This window comes from Geotrypetes seraphini, chromosome 2 (assembly GCF_902459505.1).
Source record: "Geotrypetes seraphini chromosome 2, aGeoSer1.1, whole genome shotgun sequence".
NCBI classification, from domain to species: domain Eukaryota; kingdom Metazoa; phylum Chordata; class Amphibia; order Gymnophiona; family Dermophiidae; genus Geotrypetes; species Geotrypetes seraphini.
The window spans coordinates 210,371,708-210,394,186 of record NC_047085.1 but is presented as its reverse complement, the minus strand read 5'-3'; the positions used below and the strand labels follow the sequence as shown (position 1 = coordinate 210,394,186).

Genomic DNA, 22,479 nt, shown 5'->3' with positions numbered 1-22,479 from the left:
ATCTCTGAAGGATAACTTGGAATCTGGGGGTATCATTTTGGCTATTAAAAAAAATTAAACAACAATGCAATAATGGGTCACTGTCCAATCGAAGCACAGCATGCTTCAAAGGGAAAAAGCCACACTATAGGATTTTTAAACTCCGGGAAGGTTAGTTCTAGCTTTCCTCCTCTGTCTGTCACAACTGGATGTACCGACGATGACATGCCTCTTGTGGGAGTTGTGGACCTGTTAGTTTTCTCCAATTGGCACAGCACTGATGGTAATGCCTTACTTTAGGGGTCAAAGATGACCCTACCTCTGCCATCAAGTAATTTTCAGATGTCCATTTCTGTCAGATTATGAATTTATCCATTGAGCCAAAAGAAGGGATCAGAAATGGTGCAGATGGAAAGGTTTCAACCTTAACCCTCCTCTTGACCATCTTGAAATGAAAGAATCAGTTCAAGGTAAGAGAGAAACATTTAGGGAAGAACCCAAGGTGCATGCCTTTCCTCCACTGCTTAGCCCTTAACCTTTATTTTCTGTTGATGCTAGGAAGGAAGATGGGAGGCTTTCACCCTCTAAAAAAAGAGGCAAAGAACTGCAGACCCTGTGCCATAGCTAAGCTTGAAGAAACCTTCCATAGTAATGATTTATCTTGCTCCTCATTCCCCACTTTTATTTCTTTATATCTCGCATTTCCTCCAATAATCATTTGCAGTAAAGCTAATGTAAAGCTGTGTTTTTTTGTATTTTCTGTTCCTAAATGGATGTGTAGGGTTACCATATGGCTCCAGAAAAAGGAGGATGGATTGAGCCATCCGGGTTTTCCTTCTGTTTCTTTCAATGAAAGTAAAACTCAGATGTCTCAATCTGTCCTACTACTATTGCCTCCTGAGGTCTCTGATCTCTGTATTTCCTCTGAATATCTACTTATTGTATTTCGCTGAATGTCCAGTACTCTTGATTGTAAACCGCCTAGAAGTTGCAAGATTGTGGCGGTATAGAAGAATAAAGTTGTTATTATTATTATTATTTCCTTTGTTTTCAGTGGAAATCCATCCTCCTTTTTCTGAAGCCATATGGTAACCCTAATGCTGAAGTCACTCAGGTGTGTAAATCTGACATAGTAGCATAGTAGATGACGGCAGATAAAGACCCGAATGGTCCATCTAGTCTGCCCAACTTGATTCAATTTAAATTTTTTCTTCTTAGCTATTTCTGGGCAAGAATCCAAAGCTCTACCTGGTACTGTGCTTGAGTTCCAACTGCTGAAATCTCAGTCAAAACTGATTCCAGCCCATCTACACCCTCCCAGCCATTGAAGTCCTCCCCAGCCCATCCTTTCCCAAACGGCCATATACAGACAGACACAGACCGTGCAAGTCTGTCCAGTACTGGTCTTAGTTCAATATTTAATATTATTTTCTAATTCTAGATCTTCTGTGTTCATCCTACGCTTCTTTGAACTCCGTCACCATTTTCCTCTCTACCACCTCTCTCGGGAGCGCATTCCAAGCATCCACCACCTTCCCCGTAAAGTAGAATTTCCTAACATTGCTCTTGAATCTACCACCCCTCAACCTCAAATTATGTCCTCTGGTTTTACCATTTTCTTTTCTCTGGAAAAGATTTTGTGCTATGTTAATATTCTTCAAGTATTAACAGTGACCTATTAGATGTTGATAGTTGTTAGATGTTTAGTTTTACAGAGGCTAATATTCAGTGCTATTTAGCTGGCCAGGAACCATCCCTGGCTGACTATCCAGTTATATTCATGGGGAGATAATCAGCTATCTCCTGCTGAATATCTGGCTCAGCAGATTGGCTGGTGATAGGCTACTTTATGTCATGTGATATAGCCGGTCACCGCCAATATTCAGTGGCTTGCCAGCTAACTTTGGTGGTCAGAGCCATTGAGACTTAGCTGGTTAGCTGCTGAATATTGACCTAGATGGCTATGTCTCAGCTAGCCAAAAAAAATATACCAGAAATTCAATTCAATGCAGAGACAGTCACAATCTTAGAAGCCTGTTGATCAGCAACCTGATCCAGTGTAACCACTGCTTGAGAAGTATCAAATATATTAATATAAAATTTCTGAGATACTTCTTGCAAAGAAGTTTGGAAACTTTGAATTGTGTCCCATAGTGACTCAAGCGTCACTATCGCTGGTCTCTTAACCACAGGCTAACTCACTTTGGAAGTGATAGATGCCCCTCTGGGATTAAGCCAAAACACTCACAGTTTTTATTGCGGGAAGATTCATGATCCCATTTACATCAGCTCTCTCTTCCTGAGGAGAAGAAGCAGTGATTGGGCTCCCCTCTGGCTCTTCTCCAGATGCATGTGTAGGACTTTGTGTATGCTGAACTCTCAATGCTGAATCACTTCTAGGTTGAGGAGATGCTGTACAAATGGCAGGGCTCAGGGAAGCCCCATCAATACTCCTGCCTGCTGAGATCCTAGCAAGCTCGGCTGAAACAATTGCTGAATCCAGACCTCGCCTGAAATTGATCAAGTGGTTTGCCAAGATGCCTGACTAGGAGCAGAGGCCAAAGGTGCTCTCTGGACCATTCCTCATCTCTTCCTGATAATTGAGGCTCAATCGGAAAATGCACAGGCCAAATCGGAACTGCGTCAGGTACATGTTACCCTGATGTCATCTTGGATCCCTCTGTCTAATGCTCCTTTTTGTTATATTACAAATATAAATAAAATATAAAAATGTAGAAATGGGAAATAGGAATTCCATTGCTTAATGGCAGAAAAGGATAGAAACCAAGATGCAAGTAGAATATGGGGAACTAGTACAGTAAGATAAGTAAGATTGAATTATTTGACTGGTTGACCAGAAAATTGGATTGAGGACCTGCACCAGATGTAATTTATGTAGATTTCAGCAAAGACTTTGACACGGTTCCTCTTAGGAGGTTCTTTAATAAACTTCACAGGCTGAAGTTTGGGCCCAAAGTGGTGAACTGGATTAGAAACTGATTGACAGACAGATGCCAGAGGGTGGTGGCTAATGGAATTCGCTGAGAGGAGGGAAAGGTGAGTAGTAGAGTGCCTCAAGGATTGGTGCTGGGACCGATTCTGTTCAATACGTTTGTGAGCGACATTGCTGAAGGGTTAGAAGGTAAGGTTAGCCTTTTTGCAGATGATACTAAGATTTGTAACAGAGTGGATACCCTGGAGGGAGTGGAGAACATGAAAAAGGATCTGCAAAAGTTATTAGAATGGTCTAACATCTGGCAACTAAAATCCAATGCAAAGAAGTGTAGAGTGATGCATTTGGGGGGCAGAAATCTGAGGGAATCATAATGTGCTGGGAGATGAGAGGCTGATATGCACAGACGGGGAGAGGGACCATGGGGTAATTGAAGATCTGAAGGCATTGAAACAGTGTGATAAGGCGGTGGCTGTAGCCAGAAGGATGCTGTGGCTGCACTTGGAGTATTGTGTTCCGTTTTGGAGGCTGTATCTGGTGAAGGATATAAAAAGACTTGAAGCAGTCCAGAGGAAGGTGACAAAAGTGGTAATTGGTTTAAGCTAAAAGAAGTATGAGAAGAGAATGGAAGATCTAAATATGTATACTCTGGATTAGAGGAGGGACAGGGGAGATATGCTACAGATGTTTAAATACTTGAAAGGTATTAATATAGTACCAAATCTTTTCCAGAGAAGGGAAAATGGTAAAACTAGAGGCATAACTTGAGGTTGCAGGGAGGAAGACTTAGGAGTAATGTTAGGAAATTATTTTTCATGGAGAGGGTCGTGGATGCCTGGAATGCCCTCCCAAGGGAAGTAGTGGAGAGAAAGTGGTGACAGAATTCCAAAAGGTGTGGGATACATACAATGGAACTCTAATTTAGAAAATGAATGGCATAAATTAAAGAACCAAGGCTGGTACTGGGCAGACTTGCACAGACTGTGTCCCATATATGGTGATTCGGTGTAGGATGGGCTGAGGAGGGCATCAATGGGAACTTGGAACATGAAAATGTTACTGGCCAGACTTTACGGTAGGTATCCTGCACATAACGGGATGGTTAGATAGGCTGGAGTGAGCTTGGATGGCAACTCCAGAAGTTGGAACCTAGGACAGTGTTCCAGGTGGACTTTAAATTCTATGGCCCAGAAATAGCAAAGAAAAAAGACTAGTTAATTTAATCATGAATTTATAATGTGTATAACTAATGGGCAGACTGAATGAACTGTTCAGGTCTTTATCTGCCATCATTTACTATGTTACTAATGAAGGTGCAGATGTTGCACTTGAGCTTAAAGCTGGTGAAGCTTGTTTTCTCCAGACTCTGGTGAAGAGGGCAGTAAATCTGTATCCAGAGCTAGCAAGGTGATGCAGTTTCTAAGAGAAAGATATTTGGAATTGGATTTAAATGTAATTACTCACCTTTTCCAAATTTGAGCTCAAGTGAGTTACATTCTATTCCAACATTTGGCACAGCTCTGCACACTGCCCTTCTGTTCCTCTCTTAGCCAATCTGGAACAATAGCTTCTGTCTGATATTTGGGCCCATGAGTAGTGTTTTGTTTAAATACTGGTTGTGGAAGCCCTAAAACTAATCTGAATATTCAGCATTATGGCTAACCAGGTAACTTCTGGTTTGGTATTTGCTCTGCACCCAGGGCTGGATTTTCCTATAGGCTAGGCTTCAGCCTAGGGCCTCAAGATCAAGAGGGGCCTACATTCAAATTGTTAGCAAAATTAAAATTACACTATTCTAAAAACAGTGAACACTAAAACACTGAATCGAAAATAAGGAGAAATTCTACGCTTCAGGATCGGAACCGGCTCCGGCCGCAACGGGGCACCGACTCGGCTTGTCCCTTTCTTTTTCTCGCCCTGGGAGGAGGATCGGGGAGGGAAAGACGTCAGTCCGGAAACAGCTGGGCAAAGCCCAGCCCCGCAGGGAGAGAGGCAAAACGTGGATCTGTCAGGACAGGGCAGCCCAGACTGGCATTGGGGGGGGTTCAGTGGAAGGGGGATGGAAGGCAGGCAGGCTGGCATCGGAGGGGGGTGGGGAGGTTCAATGGAATGCAGGCAGGCAGGATGGCATCGGGGGGGGTGTTCAATGGAAGGGGGATGGGAGGCAGGCCGGCATCGGAGGGGGGGGTGAGGTGAGGAAGGACACACTGGGGGCACTATGGACATAGGAAGGGGCAATGTTGTGTGTTATGCTTGATTAGTTATTGTTACAAGTACTATATATAGTGCTGAAAATAAATGTCCAAATAAGTGTTCTCAACTTTTTTTTATTTATTATCCGTGTCACATTTTTTATAAAGGTTAGTACCAATAACAACATGTTTCATTTAATATATTGATATATATCACAGTAATGATGTATTTTATTATCTCTCATGTAATTTACAAACTTAAAAATGGGACGTGAAAGGGCCTCATAAGTGGAATAGCCTTGGCCTCTTTTCATCTAAATCCGGCCCTGTCTGCACCTGTACGAAAAGGTGCTGAAAAGTTCTCAGCTCAAGCAACCAACTTCCTGAATTCTGGGTGCTTGTTTGCCACTGTAGCTGAAAAGTGTTATCTTATTTCCTTAAGTGCCAATTCGCAGTAACAAAATTATGGGCTCCTTTTATGAAGGTGTGTTAGGGTTTTTAGCGCACGCACAAAATTACCGCGCACCGAAAACCTACCGCCTCCTAAAAAGGAGGCGGTAGTGGCTAGCGCGCTCGGGAATTTAGCACGCCTTTGTAAAAGGAGCCCTTTATGTTTTGACATGGTTTCAGATGATTGATTGAAACATATACACATCATTCTCTTGGTTAGTCAGAACTTTCTAGCAGCCCCTACAGTTTGTTGGATTACAGGGTTGTTTTCTGTTCCTATACCAAAAGATTTAACTTTTCAAAACTGATCTCTTTTTTTTTTTTTATTATTATTATTATTATTTATTTATCATTTTGTAAATAATTATCAAGTATAACTTGTACAGAAAGCAAAAATTTAAGTTTAAGGATACATAGCCATAATCATCATGTTAAAGTCCAAAAATCAAAGAAACAAACAAATAATACATATCCATATTTTCAAAGAAAAACAAAAAGAAAACTCCATTATGTTACTTAAATTTTTAACTCAAGTCCACTTTGAAGATCAAGATGTACAAAGGACAGTTTAAATTAAAAGAAAAACAAATAATACTGAGATTAATCTAAGTTGAGCTCAAAGTTCCCTAATAACTTCCCATCTAGGGCTAGATCTTATTGTCCTTTTTCTTTTTCCAAGCGAGATAGTGACAGGAAGGTCACCAGCTGTGAAGGATCAAAAAAGACAAATTTCTGAGAAGAATAATACACTATGCATTTGCATGGGTGACGTAAATAAAAGGTTGCCCCAAGGGCCAACACCCCTGGCTTTAATAGTAAAAATTCTTTACGACGCCTCTGGGTTTCTCTGGCAAGATCAGGATACATTTGTATCTGCATTTCTAAAAAGGTTTTCATTTTATTTTTAAAGAAAAGTTTCAGTAACCAGTTTTTGTCCGGGGCCAATGCCACTGTTAATATTAAGGTTGCTGGGACTGCCTTTTCAGTATTCGAAGATTCCAATATAGTAGACACATCCAAATTTTCCTGTTCAACCTCTTGCTGTTGTTTCCGTTGATTAGTAGGAAGATAATAAACCTGTGTAAATGGTGGTATCATATTTTCAGACAAACTCAAAATTTCCATTAAGTATTTTTTCAGCATCTCCCGAGGTGTAATCATCAAGACCTTAGGAAAATTTACCAATCTTAAGTTATTTCCACGGGAAAAATTTTCCAAAGATTCTAACTTTCTTCTAAGATTGGTATTGTCCTTAATTATTGTTTCATAAATTTGTTTGGTCTTAATTGATTCCTGGTTAATGCTGACAATCTCTTTTCTAAGCTCTGTTGTTTCCTTTTTTACTTCTTTTATTTCTTTATCATGATGTTTTATTTCCCTTTCTATTTGATTTAATTGAGGTTTTAACAAATTAGGAATATTAGCAACCAGGTCCCAGATAGTTTCAAGTGTTACCTCTTGGGGTCTCTGAAGGTGAAAGGAATAAGTTGTAGACTCTTCTCCCACTGGTGAAACTGCCTGTTTAGCACTCTCCTGGATCTGTCCGCTCTCCTCTGTTGTCGACTCCTCTGTTTCTTCAAACAGACTCTCTTGAAAATGTGGAGAGTCTGGATCCCTGCTCCCTCCATGATTGACAACGGCCTCCAGGGCTGAAGATACTCCCTCTTTGGAGAGTTTCCCCTCCCGCGGGGAGCTGGTAACCTGAGGGCGTGGGGGCGGAGCCCTTGTGTCGGGGCTTAGCATGGTCTCAAGTCCCTGAGAGATTGCCTCCGTTCTGCCCGTTCGGGGCGTCTCTAGCGGGAACGCCTCCGACTGCAGGGAACTCTGCATGCGGCGAAACAGCTCCTCAATGTTCCCCAAGCTGGGTCCGATGGAGCTCCGCGAGGCCCCAGCCGTGCTCCGACCCCTCCGCTTGGGCATTCTGCCGAAAATTCAACGCGGAATCCAAAGTAAGTGAAGAGCTCACCAGCGCGTGACGCTCAGCTTAGAGCTTCGGCAGCCATCTTGATCCTCTGCGCCTTCAAAACTGATCTCACCCCAGTAAACACATTTTGATACCTTGGAGTATTATTACATTACATTAGTGACTTCTATTCTGCAAATACCTTGCAGTTCTAGGCGGATTACAAAAGAAGATAACTGGACATTTCCAGGAAAATTACAAATTAGGGTGCTGTTTACATGGTTGAGACTTTGATGGGAAATTTACAAGAGTGGGGATAGTCATGGAGATGTGTTATGATTTCTTGATAAATTTTTTGAATAACAGGGTTTTGATTTCTTTTCGAAATGATTTGAAGTCAGTCGTTGTTGTCAGCATGTTGGAGAGGAGGTGATCAAGTTTTGCTGCTTGCATTGCTAGTAGGTTGCCATACATCTTGCGCTGCATACCTTTGATTGGGGGGGGGGGTAAATGGGGTCTGAGTTCTCCTTTGGCTGGTTGATTTGTTCCGGTTTAAGCGATTGATTAAATACGTGGGGGCAGTTCCATTCATTACTTTGAATAATTGACAATAGAATTTGAATAGTAATCGCACTTGTATAGGTAGCCAGTGTGAGTCTAGATATGCGGTGGTGATGTGGTCATATTTGCTTAGTGAATAGATCAAGGCATTTCAACTGCTTCTGTTAAATAAAGCATTTATTTGATGGCTCAAAAAAAAAAGAATAGATCATTCTGAAGGCTGTGTTTTGTACTGTCTATAATTGTTTTATCATGTTTGCGGGGCATGGCAGGTAGAGGATGTTGCAGTAGTCCAAAAGTCCTAGGACTAGGGATTGGACTATAAGCCTGTATTGCTCTTTGTCGAAGAATTTTCTAATTTTTTGCAGATTGCGCATGACTATAAAGGCTTTCTGGATGGTCTTGTTGATTTGAACTTGCATGGTGCAGCATCTATCTATCATCACTCCAAGGAGTTTTAGGGCGGACTGTATTGGGTATTTGGTAGCGTTTATTTCTAATTCTGTTATGGATGGGGTTTTGTCCTTTTCTAGCAATAGAAATTTTATCTGAGTTCAGCTTTAATTTGTGGTTGATCATCCATTTTTCCACTGCTTCTAGTGGTTGTTTTTTCAGTTTTTCTATTGAAGTGGGGGCTGGTGGGTCAAAGGGGAGGAAAATGGTGATGTCATCTGCGTAGCTGAATGATGTTACATCTAGATTATCTCGACTGGACCCAAGGGAAGCTATAAAGAGGTTGAAAAGAGTTGGAAATAGTGGTGACCCTTGGGGACCACCACAGGGGTCAGACCAGGAATCTGATTTCAGATTGTTTGTCTTTACTCTGTATGATCTTGATTTAAGGAATCCTTGGAACCAGGTGTGTGCCCTGCCTGAAATCCCTATGGCTTCTAATATTTGTAGTAGTATGGTGTGGCCTACCAGGTCAAATGCTGCGGAGAGATCAAGCTGAATTATCAACATCCTTCTGCATTTGCTTAGGTGCTGTCGGGCTGTGTCTAGGAGTGTCTCCGTGCTATGGTTGGTTCTGAACCCAGATTGTGAGGGGTGAAGTAGGTTGTGGTCTTACAGGTAGTTTGTGAGGTATTGTGCAACTAGGCCTTCTATGAGTTTAACGTATATTGGTATTGAGGCGATGGGTCTGTAGTTGGAGGGGAGAGCTATTGAGCCTTTTTGGTCTTTCATAATTGGGGTGATTATGATCTCGCCGAGGTCCTGTGGGAATTGACTTTCCATGAGCGTAGTTTGTACCCATTGCATGAGGCGAGCTCTAAATTGGGGGGGGAGACTGTTTTTATCAGATATGTGGGGCAGTTGTTCAGGTCGCATGCTGCTTGACAAGTCCTTCAAAAATGATTCTATTGGTTAAGACAAATACAGTACAGTCCATTAATACTCTCCTGCCTGGTTTTGTTCTTTCAAGGATTGATTACTGCAATTTGGTATATTGTGGTATAACTTCCAAGAATACACGCCATCTTCAAATATTGCAGAACACCAAAGCAAGACTCCTATGTAGGACTAAGTTATACGAGCATATCATTCCCCTGCTAATTCGCTTGCATTGGTTACCAGTTCAATACAGGAGTCACTAGGGGCAGGTCATGCCAATCCAATCTTATCAGCTTCTTTGACTGGGTGACAGGAAAGCTAGACTCGGGAGAGTCTCTGGACATAGTGTACTTGGATTTCAGTAAAGCGTTTGACAGTGTCCCACACTGTAGACTATTAAACAAGATGAAATCGATGGGGTTAGGTGAGAAACTAACGGCATGGGTCAATGATTGGCTGAGTGGAAGACTTCAGAGGGTGATGGTCAATGGCACCCTCTCTAAGACATCGGAGGTGACTAGCGGAGTGCTGCAGGGCTCAGTCCTGGGAACATCCCTTTTTAACATATTCATAAGGGACTTGAGTAGCGCTGTTTGCCGACGATGCCAAACTGTGTAATATAGTAAGTGAAAGCGATCTCACGGATGGTATGGCACAGGATCTGATCAAGTTGGAAAACTGGTCCTCAACATGGCAGCTGGGCTTCAACACAAAGAAGTGTAAGGTGATGCATCTCGGCAGCAGAAATCCATGCAGAACATACACCTTGAATGGAGAAACACTAGCTACGACCTCAGAAGAACGGGACTTGGGAGTAATCATCAGTGCAGACATGAAGGCTGCCAAACAAGTAGAGAAGGCCTCATCCAAGGCAAGGCAGATGATGGGATGTATCAATAGAAGCTTCGTCAGCCGTAAACCTGAAGTCATAATGCCACTGTACAGAACCATGGTGAGACCTCATCTGGAGTACTGTGTGCAATTCTGGAGGCCACATTACCGTAAAGATGTACTTTGAGCTGAGTCAGTCCAGCGAATGGCCACTAGGATGGTCTCCGGACTCAAGGGTCTCTCATATGAGGAAAGACTGGGCAAGTTGCAGCTCTACTCTCTAGAGGAGCGCAGGGAGAGGGGTGACATGATTGAGACATTTAAGTACGTCACAGGTCGTGTCGAGGTGGAAAACGACATATTCTTTCCTAAGGGACCTTCAGTCACAAGGGGGCACCCGCTCAAACTCAGAGGAGGGAGATTTGGTGGTGACACCAGGAAGTATTTCTTTACAGAAAGGGTGGTGGATCACTGGAACAAACTACCGGTGCAGGTGATCAAGGCCACTAGCGTGCTCGACTTTAAGAATAAATGGGACATCCACGTGGGATCTCTACGTGGGTCGAGCAGCACTCTGACTTAATGGGGTGGGACAGTAGAGTGGGCAGACTTGATGGGCTATAGCCCTTTTCTGCCGTCATCTTTCTATGTTTCTATTTAAAATACTTTGCTTAACATTTAAAGCCCTTTATACCAGTCAGCCCCCATATCTAGCCGCTATTACTATTCCAATACTCCCTCTTGCCCATTAGGAACCATGATCTGGGAGATCTGCTTAAGAGCACCAATTACAGCGATATTAATATATTTGTATTTACATGACTTCATTTTAATATTTTTAATTTACAGTATTTTAGTATCGACTTATTTTATTATTGTTTTACTTGATTGATTGGATTGTTGATTGAATGGATGCTTTGTTTATTTGTTTACTTTACTATTGATTAATTGGCGTTCTTTACATTTATGATTTGTTTATAAGCCACTGTGACCTTTTACAACCAGCGGGGTGTCAAGTGCATAATAAACAAACATAAGAACCCGGTTATTTATTTCTTTGCTTGTTATTTTGGTCATCTCCACTGATTTTTTTCCCCCATAAAAATTGCTATTACAAAACACCTGTGAAGCTAACCAACCTCCCCTGAAAATTTGGGGGAAAACCCCAAACATTTTGCCTGTGCCCATCCCTAGTTAATACAGATTATGTAAACAAATTTCTCTCCTTTTGGTATCTTCTATAGACTTTCTTTGCTTTGGCCAATATGATCACATGTTCCAACTTTCCTATGAGTTTATCCCAAATGCTCTTGAATTTTTTGCCAAGATCAAAATTTTTTACTGCAGTCAAGGAACAGTCCTGCTCATTATGTCCTACTGACTGTGAGTATGCTAATAGCGGTTAAATGCAAAACCATCTAACTCTTCTCTCAGATCAGTTCTCTATAGCAGTGAAATTCACCTAACTTGAGTATGCCTCCAGGACAGAGATGGGAAGCACTGCTGAACCTTCTGGTAGAATCCTATATAATAAAAGGCTAACTCGCGCATGCGCATTCCTATCCGCGTGCTTCCATGATCAGTAGTTCCGTGGCCGCTGAATGCGCATGTGCGGACCCCAGGCTGGACATCCTGCTCTCCTGTTACCAGCATTACAACGGCCGCACAAAGTTTTTCGTGGTGGCGGCTCCTCAATCTCGGCAGTCGGCTGGCGAGAGAGGCGGGGAAGGCAGCCGCTGCTCCCGGAATCCACTGTTGTTGCCGTTGCCGCCACCGCCTCCTCCCCGGCCTGGGTCCGCAGCGTGGGGAGCGGGGCAGCTACGGATGCAGCAGTAGTGGCGGCTCAGGGGGGTGGTGATAGCGGCGACGCCGGCGGCGGTTCCCCCCGCGCAGTGAGTCTCCGGGTAGGTTCAGGGAGGCTGTATTTGGCTGTTTGTCGGACCCCTATTACTTGCGCTTAGAGGACCGGCAGGAGAGTGGCGGTTGCGGTGGTGGTTTCACAATGGCGGCGCCGGCAGTTTGTCCACTGTTGGAGGTTTCTTAAGGTCATCTTGCTGGGAGGGAGACATAAGAGAGTTACCGAGGGCTGGGAGGGGAGAGAAGCGATCTGCCTCGGGTGATTCAGCCAGCAGCAGCGTTTACAATTTGCTGCTGTTACCGGCTTCAGGCCTTCTTCTCTGGCGGGTCCTGCCTACTTCCTGTTTTCATGAAGACAGAACCTGCCAGAGAGGAAGACCTGAAGCCGGCAACAGCAATGAATTGTGAATGCTGCTGCTGCTGCCAAGAGGAAAGGGAGCAGAGGGGGAGAGAATGGCTTGGAGGGAAGAAGAGATGGCAGGGCATGGAGGGAAGGAGAAAGGTATGCCAGACCAAGGGAAAAGGAAGGGGGAAAGGAAGGAGGAGATGCCATATGGAACAGATAGAGAGAGAACAGTCAATGGATGGAAAGAGAAGATAGGGCAGTGAATGCAAAGGGCAAGACAGAGGGTGAATAGTAGATGGAATGGTTAGAGAGAGGGAGACAGACACTGAATGGAAGTGTGGGGGACAGGGGAAGCAGAAGTTGGAAGGAAGTGGAGAGGAGAAAGAAAAAAGGTCACATGCAGGATTGAGGGAAGAGCATAGAGTTAGAAATAAAGATAGACAGACAGGGGGCCAGGGACAGACACAGACAGAAAGAATGACAGATAGACAGAGAGCGTCTAAGGAGAAAGAGACAAATAAAAAACAAAACAAAACCAGACATACAGACATCTACTCTAGTATCCGTTAATGGAGAGAGAATCAGGGAGGAACTGGAGGGGGAGAGGGAAAAGGGGCTGCTTTCTAGCACCCGTTAAAGTAACGGGCTTAAAGACTAGTCTAATAATAAAATGCCTGATCTTCCAAATAAAGATTAAGAACATGTATTTTTATGTTACATGGTTCCCCTTTTAGATCAGACACATTTTTTGTCCTCAAGCTACTTTCAGGTGCCTCCTTCAATTAGTCTAATTGCTCCTTGGAAATCTGAACAAATACTGTCCTGTAGGTCAGGACTTCCCAAACATATCATAGGGACCTCACAGCAAATCAACCTTAAGGATACTTTTATTGATTAACAATTTTGAATGTAAATATATAGCAACACAGTGTGATCAACTTTAGCCTGACTTCCCAATCTCATTGAGGCATTCTTCCTTCCTTCCTCCCTCTCTTTCTCATTCTTGATCTATTCCTTCCCTTCTCTCCCAGTCACTCTGTTCTTCCCTCCCCCAAGCATTGTCTCTTAACTTTTCCTTTTCCTTCCACCTGGTCTTCTCTGTTTCTCTATCTCTTCATCCTTAGGCATTCTCATCTACTTCCCTTCATCCTCTTCCCTCTCCCCCATGCACTCTTTATTCCTCATCTGCCCCCAGCCCCATCTCTTTCCTTCTTCCTTCCCTTCTACCTCCCAACTTTGTTTTTCTCCCTTTACTACCCCCTCACTTATGCCTTCTCTCTCTTTCTGTCCTGTTTTCTTTCCTTAGTTTCTTGTACTCTGCTGTAGACTAAGAGCTAGGTTCTTGTGGACACTGTGACTCTTGACTTTCTGTGGTACCATTTTTGACCACTGTAGCAAAAGCTGATTGTTTTCTAGATTTGTCAGAGCCATGTACTTGCTTGGGAGAGATGATGGGGCATTCAATAAACAACCCTTACCAACTCTATTCACTATTATACAGTCATGTGAAAAAATGAAGACACACAAACCACAAAAGTTGACCCCAATAATTCCACAGAGAAGAATATCCAAGAGAAAGCAAGAAAAACACTGTGGAGTGACGATGGTCCTGAAAACAACTTTAATGAAAAGAAATAAAGTTCCAAATATACAATAAAACAATCTACATAAAAATGAAATAATCCCCATAAAAACCTAAAGGACCTAGTCCGCTGGTAGCGGCAAGACCCAACACGGTCTGCGTTTCGACAAAATGTCTTCTTCAGGGGTCCTGTGGATAACAGGGTACAATGAAGTAATATGTAATCAAAAATAAAAGATCTATTGTGGTGGATCTAAAGATGTGTATGACATCATGCACAAAATGTGGTGTGATGTAAGAATTGAAACAGAACTAACAAGTGAAGTGATGAGTTGCAATAAAAGAAGCTAAACAAAAAATAAGGAAAAAACATAAAAGTAAATTTAGCAAAACTAAGATGAAAGATAAAGTCAAAACAAAGAGTGCAGTGAAAAAGCAGAGTGCATTCAAGATCCCCTCTGGGCGAGGTTAGTGACCATATTATAATGTGTATACATTGAAACTGTGTTATAAGCTATATAGACAAGAACACAAGGCAATTGAAAATGAGAAAAATAAGAAAAAACGGAAAAATAAGAAAATTACTGTGCAAAACAACATACATACCCATATGATTGTAGATACGTGGTAGAACTATTAATCCAAAGGAAATTTGAGTTGTTAAAAATGTATATATAAAAAAACGTATATAAAAACTTGTGTCATGATACATAGTTAAAATTCAAATGCATTTATTGTAGTCTTATCTAAAAAAGATTAAAAGCTGTCCATCCTTAGCGAGTAAAGGGCTGATTTCATCTGGACACGAGAGGTAAACTATTAAAAGGAAAACCATAAGCTAATGTTATAAATATGGATCATATACCATGTTAGGGTAAAAAAACAATAAGACACTAAAAACCACAATGGATATAAGACAATGAATGCCATAAGAAGAAAAACTTCCGGTATGAATCGATAAAGAGCCAATGAATGACTCATCCTTAAGCTGTGAAAACTAGACTTAGCAATTAAAAACCACAAAATGTAAAAAACTACCTACTAGATTAAAAATACAAAAACTAGAGACACTAAAAAGAAAAAAGAACGCGTGAGCATTTCCAGTGGAAGTAGCTGCATTGCAATGAAGACTACGCACTGCACTGTTAAAGCAAGAAAGATACTAGTCCTGGTAACACGGATCAAATGTATAAGAACTAGGCCAATAACTGTGAACTAACTGACGTGGAGAGAATGGAGAAAACAAGTTAAACAAATACTGGAACAAAACTTAAAACATTACCTTTTATGTGGAGAGAAGAGTGCTGCAAAAACCAATAGCAATGAAACCGTATGTAAACAGAAACGTCATTTAAATACGTAAAAGGGAGGGCACAATCTACCATGATTGGTCAGAACAACTGTGTGATGTGAAAAAGAAGGAGGGGCTAAGTGAAATGGGAAATGGCAATTCTAAAAGTGAATAGAGATGTCTATAACACAAAAACAAAAGCTCCAATGAAGTTAAGGCTATCTAGGAAAGCATAAAAACAACATATACAAAAGTGAAGGATATAGTGTGAGTACCAGTGTCCATTTAGTGAATTGAAAAGTCCCAAAGTAACCGGAGTGTGATGAAAAAAAGGAGTCTACTGGAAAAAACTAGTGTGGAATATAACAGTGTACATAATAATGTGAACATCATGTGTGTAAACCTTATTAAATGTATATGCAACACCAGTTGTACGAAAAACCCTTAATTCATTAATATGTGCATAATAGAAACATACACATAAATAAGTTAATGAAAACAAAATGATATATAAACAATCTTCTTTCTGAAGGCCTCAGACAGCTCTTTTGATCTCACATGGTGTTCACTCTCACTGCAGCAGTCATGAGGTTTAAGTAGGGCAAACCTTCAAAATGCTGAGTAACGATGTTCTAATCATGTGCACCTGATGTGATACACCTGTGTGTGATTTGAGCCACTTTTAAGTGGGAGGATATGTGTGTGTGGGGGGGGGGGGGTCCTAATTTATTCCTCGGTTAGAATATATATTTTTGTGGATATCTTATGTTTCATGAGTAAATCAAGGAAAATTTTTGTTGTTTACCTACAATTACATCATTTTTTTTTCCAGAGATAAATAATAAAAAAAATTTGACATTGATATGTGAGCATTTCTTTTTATTTATTTATTTCTGGATTTCAAAATAATAATCAAGCATTAAACTTGTACAGAAAAGAAATCAAGCCAAATACAATCTACAACAATCCAAAATAAGATTGTTAAACAAGTAAATTCATAATAAACATAAAAGTTACAGTGGCTTAACTTTACTCAAGTCCTCAAATTGGATCCAAAACTTACACAATTAGTGAGTAAAATAGAAGTAAACTTACACTTAAAGAATCACTGCCTTAAACTGAACACAAAATGCATAACTTTCTAATGAGCTTAAGATTTTCCTTTATCCAACCGGGATATAGACAAGAAAGTAGTTAATTGACAAGGTTCAAAGAAAACATACTTATTCATTTGGTGATGAACAATACACTTGCAAGTGTTGCAAGCAAAAAGTAGCCCCTAAAGCTAACACTCCTGGCTTAAGTGAAAAAAGAAATTCTCGCCTACGCGTTGTCACAAGCCCGAGTCCAATGCCGGCCTTGTGCCAGGGAAGAATGATAAAAAAACACCCCCTGAAACTAGTCCGGGCTAACCACGTTGTCCCTGTGAGGCAGGAACAAGAACAGAAAGCACAGGCTGTGTTCAGACCTAATGCAGAACACAGCCTGGTGAAATCTGGTAAGGCCCCTTTAAATCCTCCATTTTGTGGAAAGCTGGCTAAGCAGGGGAGAAGGCAACCACAGCTAAAAGAAGTTCAGCCCCGGAGTAGGGCTGGGCGTGGTACAGCAGCTTGGCAGCATTTAGAGAGCTGGCTGACCAAGAGGAAAGGAGACAGAGGAGAAGCTCTCAGGTGGAAGGAGCCTCCAAGTCCCCCTGAGACAAGGGACATTGAAATGTTGGACACAGAACCAGATGATACAACCCTGGTAAATCCTGAAGGTGAAGCTATGGATTGTAACACTTTACCAGAGGTGGGACTATTTGAAGAAATGGAAATCAATTCGTTTGGAATTGGGTTTTTTTGTGCTGAGTTTTGTTGAATGTTTCCATTTCTGTTGAACATGAGGATTTTCTTGAAGTCTGCTAATTAATGGAATGTATGCTAGCCAAGGGTTTTGCTGTTATAAGAAGTTTTTTTTTTTCTTGCTTATCAAGAGCTGCTGTGAAAGAAACTTCAGCAAGTTCTTTCCAGCAGGTGTGAATATCCTGTAAGCTTGAGACAGGATTTACACAGTACCATGGTGAATAGTTTGCAGGTTTCTTTTCCTTTGATAACAAGGAACTCTTTGACAAATCTTCCAATCTTTTGTTACTGCATTTAATGAGGCAGTACTGTACAATGCAGTGCACCATGCATAGTTTGCCTATTTTCCAATAAGACTCTGGGAGAGTCAAGTACTATCAAGAAACTCTGTTACACCTGGGACATTGATAAAGAACTTTGAGACAGATATCCAGACCAGGCTGGTTACTATCATATTATGTTGTTCTACATGTTTTTGCCAAAGACCTTTTGGAATACATTTTCTTTTGATGCATTTTTTTTGGACTTGTCAGTTGAACAATAAATTTGATTTTTGTTTCATTACTTACCTGTGTGAGGCCATCCTGTTTATACATATAGGATAAGTTTATGCACAACAGGGACTTCCTCCATCTTGAGGAAGCACGCTGGGGAGAATATTGTAAGCGTGGGCCGGTTACTGCGAGCCTTGAGGACCGGCCAGGCTACACGTGGTATCAGAAGTGGGATACAGCACCCCCTGTTGTTGAAAAAATTTTTTTTTGAAAAAAAAAATAATAATAATAATTGTTTTTTTTTGGCTTACCTTTGAATTTTTGGTTGGAGCTGATTGTTGAGAAGCTGTGGACTTACACTGGTGGACTAGTGACTTACAGACACCGGAAGACAAACCACAGGACAACCGGAAATCAGCTGTGCTGGGACCTTGGAAGCCAGTGTTCCAGTTCTTTTGGAGAACAGTCCAAGCTCAGAGAGGCTCGGAGTCGGACGCAAGACCCATCCTGGAGAGCAGTGGTATCCAGACCAGAGTCGGAGTGTTCCCAAGTACCAGAGTGATACAGTGCGCAGACTCATCAGTACCGCGGGTAAGAGTACCTAATCTAACGGGCTGTTGAGGATAAAAGTATCACTCAGGGAGGCTGGTCGGCTATGCTGTGGGAGGAGGGTCAGGCAAAACTTAAAAGGAGCCACACTTGGTTTTTGTTTTCTTTTTTGTTCTATTTCAGGTGTTGGAGATGGAGCAGCAGCAGGTGTTGGCCCTGATTGCTGGAGAACGCCAGAAGCAAATCCAGGAGATGCAGGAGGTCTTCCAGACAAGCCAGGACCGCTGGAACCAGGTACAGGACTGTGCAATGACACAGCACCAGGAACTCATGGCTGCAATGGGGGAAAAATCAAGACTGTTTGTGCAGTTTTTTCAAGCCCCACAACAACCGATGATGGGTGCCCCGCTAGTAAATCCGGCACCCCAACAGCTGGTAGGAGCCAATCCATTGGCTTGGATGCACTTGCATAAAATTACACCTGATGATGAACCTGATGACTTTTTGTCAGCCTTTGAAAGGACGGCCAATGCCGCTGGTTGGCCGCAGGAACAATGGGCAGCACGATTGCTACCATGTTTAGCAGGCGAGACTTTGGCTGCCTTCCAAACCTTGAACCCTGATTTAGCCAGCAACTACCAAAATGTTAAGGCACACATTTTAGACTACTTAGGCTACACCCATGAACATTATAGGCAGAAATTTAGATCGGCCAAAATGGGTGACTATGAAAGACCTAAGGCCCTTGTCCAGCGCCTAACTAAAATGGCTGAGCGATGGTTACAACCTTGCCTAGCTGACCCTAGGGCACTCTTTGCTGAAATTATTAAAGAGCAATGCCTAGAATCTATGCCCAAGGAGCTCAGAGGCTGGGTGCAGAAGCAGGGTTGTAAGAGCCTTATGCAAGTATTAGAGGTATCTGAGGCTTATTTGGATGCTAGGGGTTCTGCAGGGGAAGTTAGACTAGTTCCTTCTTCCCGAGGTGAGTCAGGGAAAGAGTCTACACATACCAATAGACACACCATTCCCCAAAATCCACCCTTTAGGGAGATGAAAACTCCTGAGCCCGGGGGTCCCGCACGTAGGGAAGGACCCAAATGTCTCCGCTGTGGTAAAGTGGGCCATATACAGCGGAACTGCCGGGTAAGAAGAGATTTTGTAATAGGTCGGGGAGGCTGTGATATAATTTCAGGGGAATATAGAGTACAGGTGGCCATAGCAGGACGAAAAGTGAATGCTCTGGTAGACACGGGGGCCGAACAGTCGGTAGTGTCTCAATCCTTCTGGCACCAGCTGCTCAGAAAGGAACAAAGTAAAAAGATTGATAAAAAGGTGCCCATAGTTTGCATACATGGGGTTGTTAGGAAGTACCCGTTACACCCTGTTGTAGTCGATTATGGGGGGGTAAGAAGACATCTATCCGTGGCTGTCTTAGATTCCTCTCCTTATCCGGTGATTCTAGGGAGGGATTGGCTTACCCAGACCCCAGTAAAGGACCTAGCGGGAGTGGGAAAACACGAACAAAATGATTCCCTTACAGGGGTAGCCAAGCAGGTGCTAGGTGCCCACATCCCAGAGGAAAGTGGTCATTTTAGGCGTCCCTCCTGGCGCAGGTCCCAGGGATGGGGGCCTCATCGGAAAAGATGGACCCCAGTAATTCGGTGGGTGCTTCTTTCTGATAATGCTCACGCCCCTACACAGGCTTATTCACGGGCAGCGGGCTTTGATTTGTATGCTGCGGAGGAATTGATAATTCCCTCTAAGAGTAGAGCCCTGGTACATACAGACCTGCAGGTGTCTATGCCGCCCGGGTCCTATCTTAGGATAGCCCCACGATCAGGTTTGGCCCTAGAACATGCCATTGATGTAGCTGCAGGAGTAGTGGATCCTGATTTTCGGGGTAACCTAGGGGTTGTATTAGTCAACCAAGGGAACGCAGACTATAGCGTTAAGCCTGGCCAACGTATTGCCCAAATGATATGTGAGCGCATTTGGCACGCAAAGTTGGAACGTTGGACCCATCTCCGTGACACAAAGAGGGGTCAAAAAGGGTTTGGCTCTACAGGGAACACAGAGGGGGCCGAGATTCAGTGCACTTCCCCGGAAGGAACCCAGAAGAGTGCTGACACTCAGGGAGAAAACTTAGGGGCTCTGCGGGAAGATATTAAGGTGCTGAAAGGGGACTTACAGCAGATAAGCGCCCAACAAAGGGAGGAGTGGAAGAAAGAGCTGGAAGCAGCTCAACATCAGTGGTCAATTCTGATAAGGAAACAGAGGGAAGGCCATGACACTCCTACCCAGGAACCCCCTGAAGGTTGGTCTAAAAAGCTTACAGGAGATATTGTAGAACAATGTCAGCAAGAGTATAAGAAACTCCAAAGTTTAGTGACTCAGATGGATGACCAGGTACAGCAGGTTAGGATACAGCTTGCTAGTAATTTGTCCCAACAACAAAAGGTTGTCCAGAATATAAAAGACCTTGAAATGGTATGTAAAGCTTTGACTGACAAACAGCAGGAGTCTGAAAAGTGGTCAAAGCAGAATCACATTCCTAAAGAGCAGGTGGAACAACAGAAACAACAGGTTAGCCTGTATCAGAACTCCTTAAAGGGATTGGAAAAGGGTATGGCAGACATTCAAGGTCAGGTTAATAAAATACGGGACGAAGAATTGGGTAGTATGGCTGAAGTTATGACTGCCTTAGCCCAACAAGTCACCGATATGGCAACTGAGGAAGAGGAAGAGGCCAAGAGCTTAGAAGCCAAGTATGGCGGGCCGGTCTTGCGATGGCCCGATGACTTCAGGGACCCTGAGCCACCTACAGTTCAGACAGGCAAGAAGGGCGGTAAGGCCCGTAATTGCTATTAGGCTTTCCCGTTTGCAGGAGAACCCGGAGGAAGTTAGACCATGCCCGGGTGGTCATGGTTTAAGGGGGAGGGTATGTCACAAGCCCGAGTCCAATGCCGGCCTTGTGCCAGGGAAGAATGATAAAAAACACCCCCTGAAACTAGTCCGGGCTAACCACGTTGTCCCTGTGAGGCAGGAACAAGAACAGAAAGCACAGGCTGTGTTCAGACCTAATGCAGAACACAGCCTGGTGAAATCTGGTAAGGCCCCTTTAAATCCTCCATTTTGTGGAAAGCTGGCTAAGCAGGGGAGAAGGCAACCACAGCTAAAAGAAGTTCAACCCCGGAGTAGGGCTGGGCGTGGTACAGCAGCTTGGCAGCATTTAGAGAGCTGGCTGACCAAGAAGAAAGGAGACAGAGGAGAAGCTCTCAGGTGGAAGGAGCCTCCAAGTCCCCCTGAGACAAGAGACATTGAAATGTTGGACACAGAACCAGATGATACAACCCTGGTAAATCCTGAAGGTGAAGCTATGGATTGTAACACTTTACCAGAGGTGGGACTATTTGAAGAAATGGAAATCAATTCGTTTGGAATTGGGTTTTTTTGTGCTGAGTTTTGTTGAATGTTTCCATTTCTGTTGAACATGAGGATTTTCTTGAAGTCTGCTAATTAATGGAATGTATGCTAGCCAAGGGTTTTGCTGTTATGAGAAGTTGTTTTTTTTCTTGCTTATCAAGAGCTGCTGTGAAAGAAACTTCAGCAAGTTCTTTCCAGCAGGTGTGAATATCCTGTAAGCTTGAGACAGGATTTACACAGTACCATGGTGAATAGTTTGCAGGTTTCTTTTCCTTTGATAACAAGGAACTCTTTGACAAATCTGCCAATCTTTTGTTACTGCATTTAATGAGGCAGTACTGTACAATGCAGTGCACCATGCATAGTTTGCCTATTTTCCAATAAGACTCTGGGAGAGTCAAGTACTATCAAGAAACTCTGTTACACCTGGGACATTGATAAAGAACTTTGAGACAGATATCCAGACCAGGCTGGTTACTATCATATTATGTTGTTCTACATGTTTTTGCCAAAGACCTTTTGGAATACATTTTCTTTTGATGCATTTTTTTTGGACTTGTCAGTTGAACAATAAATTTGATTTTTGTTTCATTACTTACCTGTGTGAGGCCATCCTGTTTATACACATAGGATAAGTTTATGCACAACAGGGACTTCCTCCATCTTGAGGAAGCACGCTGGGGAGAATATTGTAAGCGTGGGCCGGTTACTGCGAGCTTGAGGACCGGCCACGCTACAGCGTCTGCGTTTCACATGATATATCGGAAAACATCTGTATTTTATGTCTAAGAAATTCTTTCTGTTTGTTCTTAAAGAGTAAACTCAGAATCCATGCCTTATCTGGTTGAAGAAAAACAGATATTATTAACGTTGCTGGGGTCGCAATTTCTTT

The 22,479-nt window shown here is 42.7% G+C and overlaps 1 protein-coding gene across 2 annotated transcripts in view; it reads left to right on the top strand.

The window, feature by feature from the left end:
* Positions 1–22,181, top strand: part of LOC117355817 — a 33,771-nt gene extending 11,590 nt beyond the window's left edge. For both annotated transcript variants that reach the window (XM_033934872.1, XM_033934871.1), the window contains one exon: positions 17,947–22,181. In XM_033934872.1, coding sequence (XP_033790763.1) covers positions 18,357–21,032 — 2,676 coding nt within the window. In that variant the 5' untranslated portion in view covers positions 17,947–18,356 and the 3' untranslated portion in view covers positions 21,033–22,181. The remainder of the gene's footprint in view (positions 1–17,946) is intronic.
* The last annotated feature ends 298 nt before the right edge of the window (positions 22,182–22,479 follow it).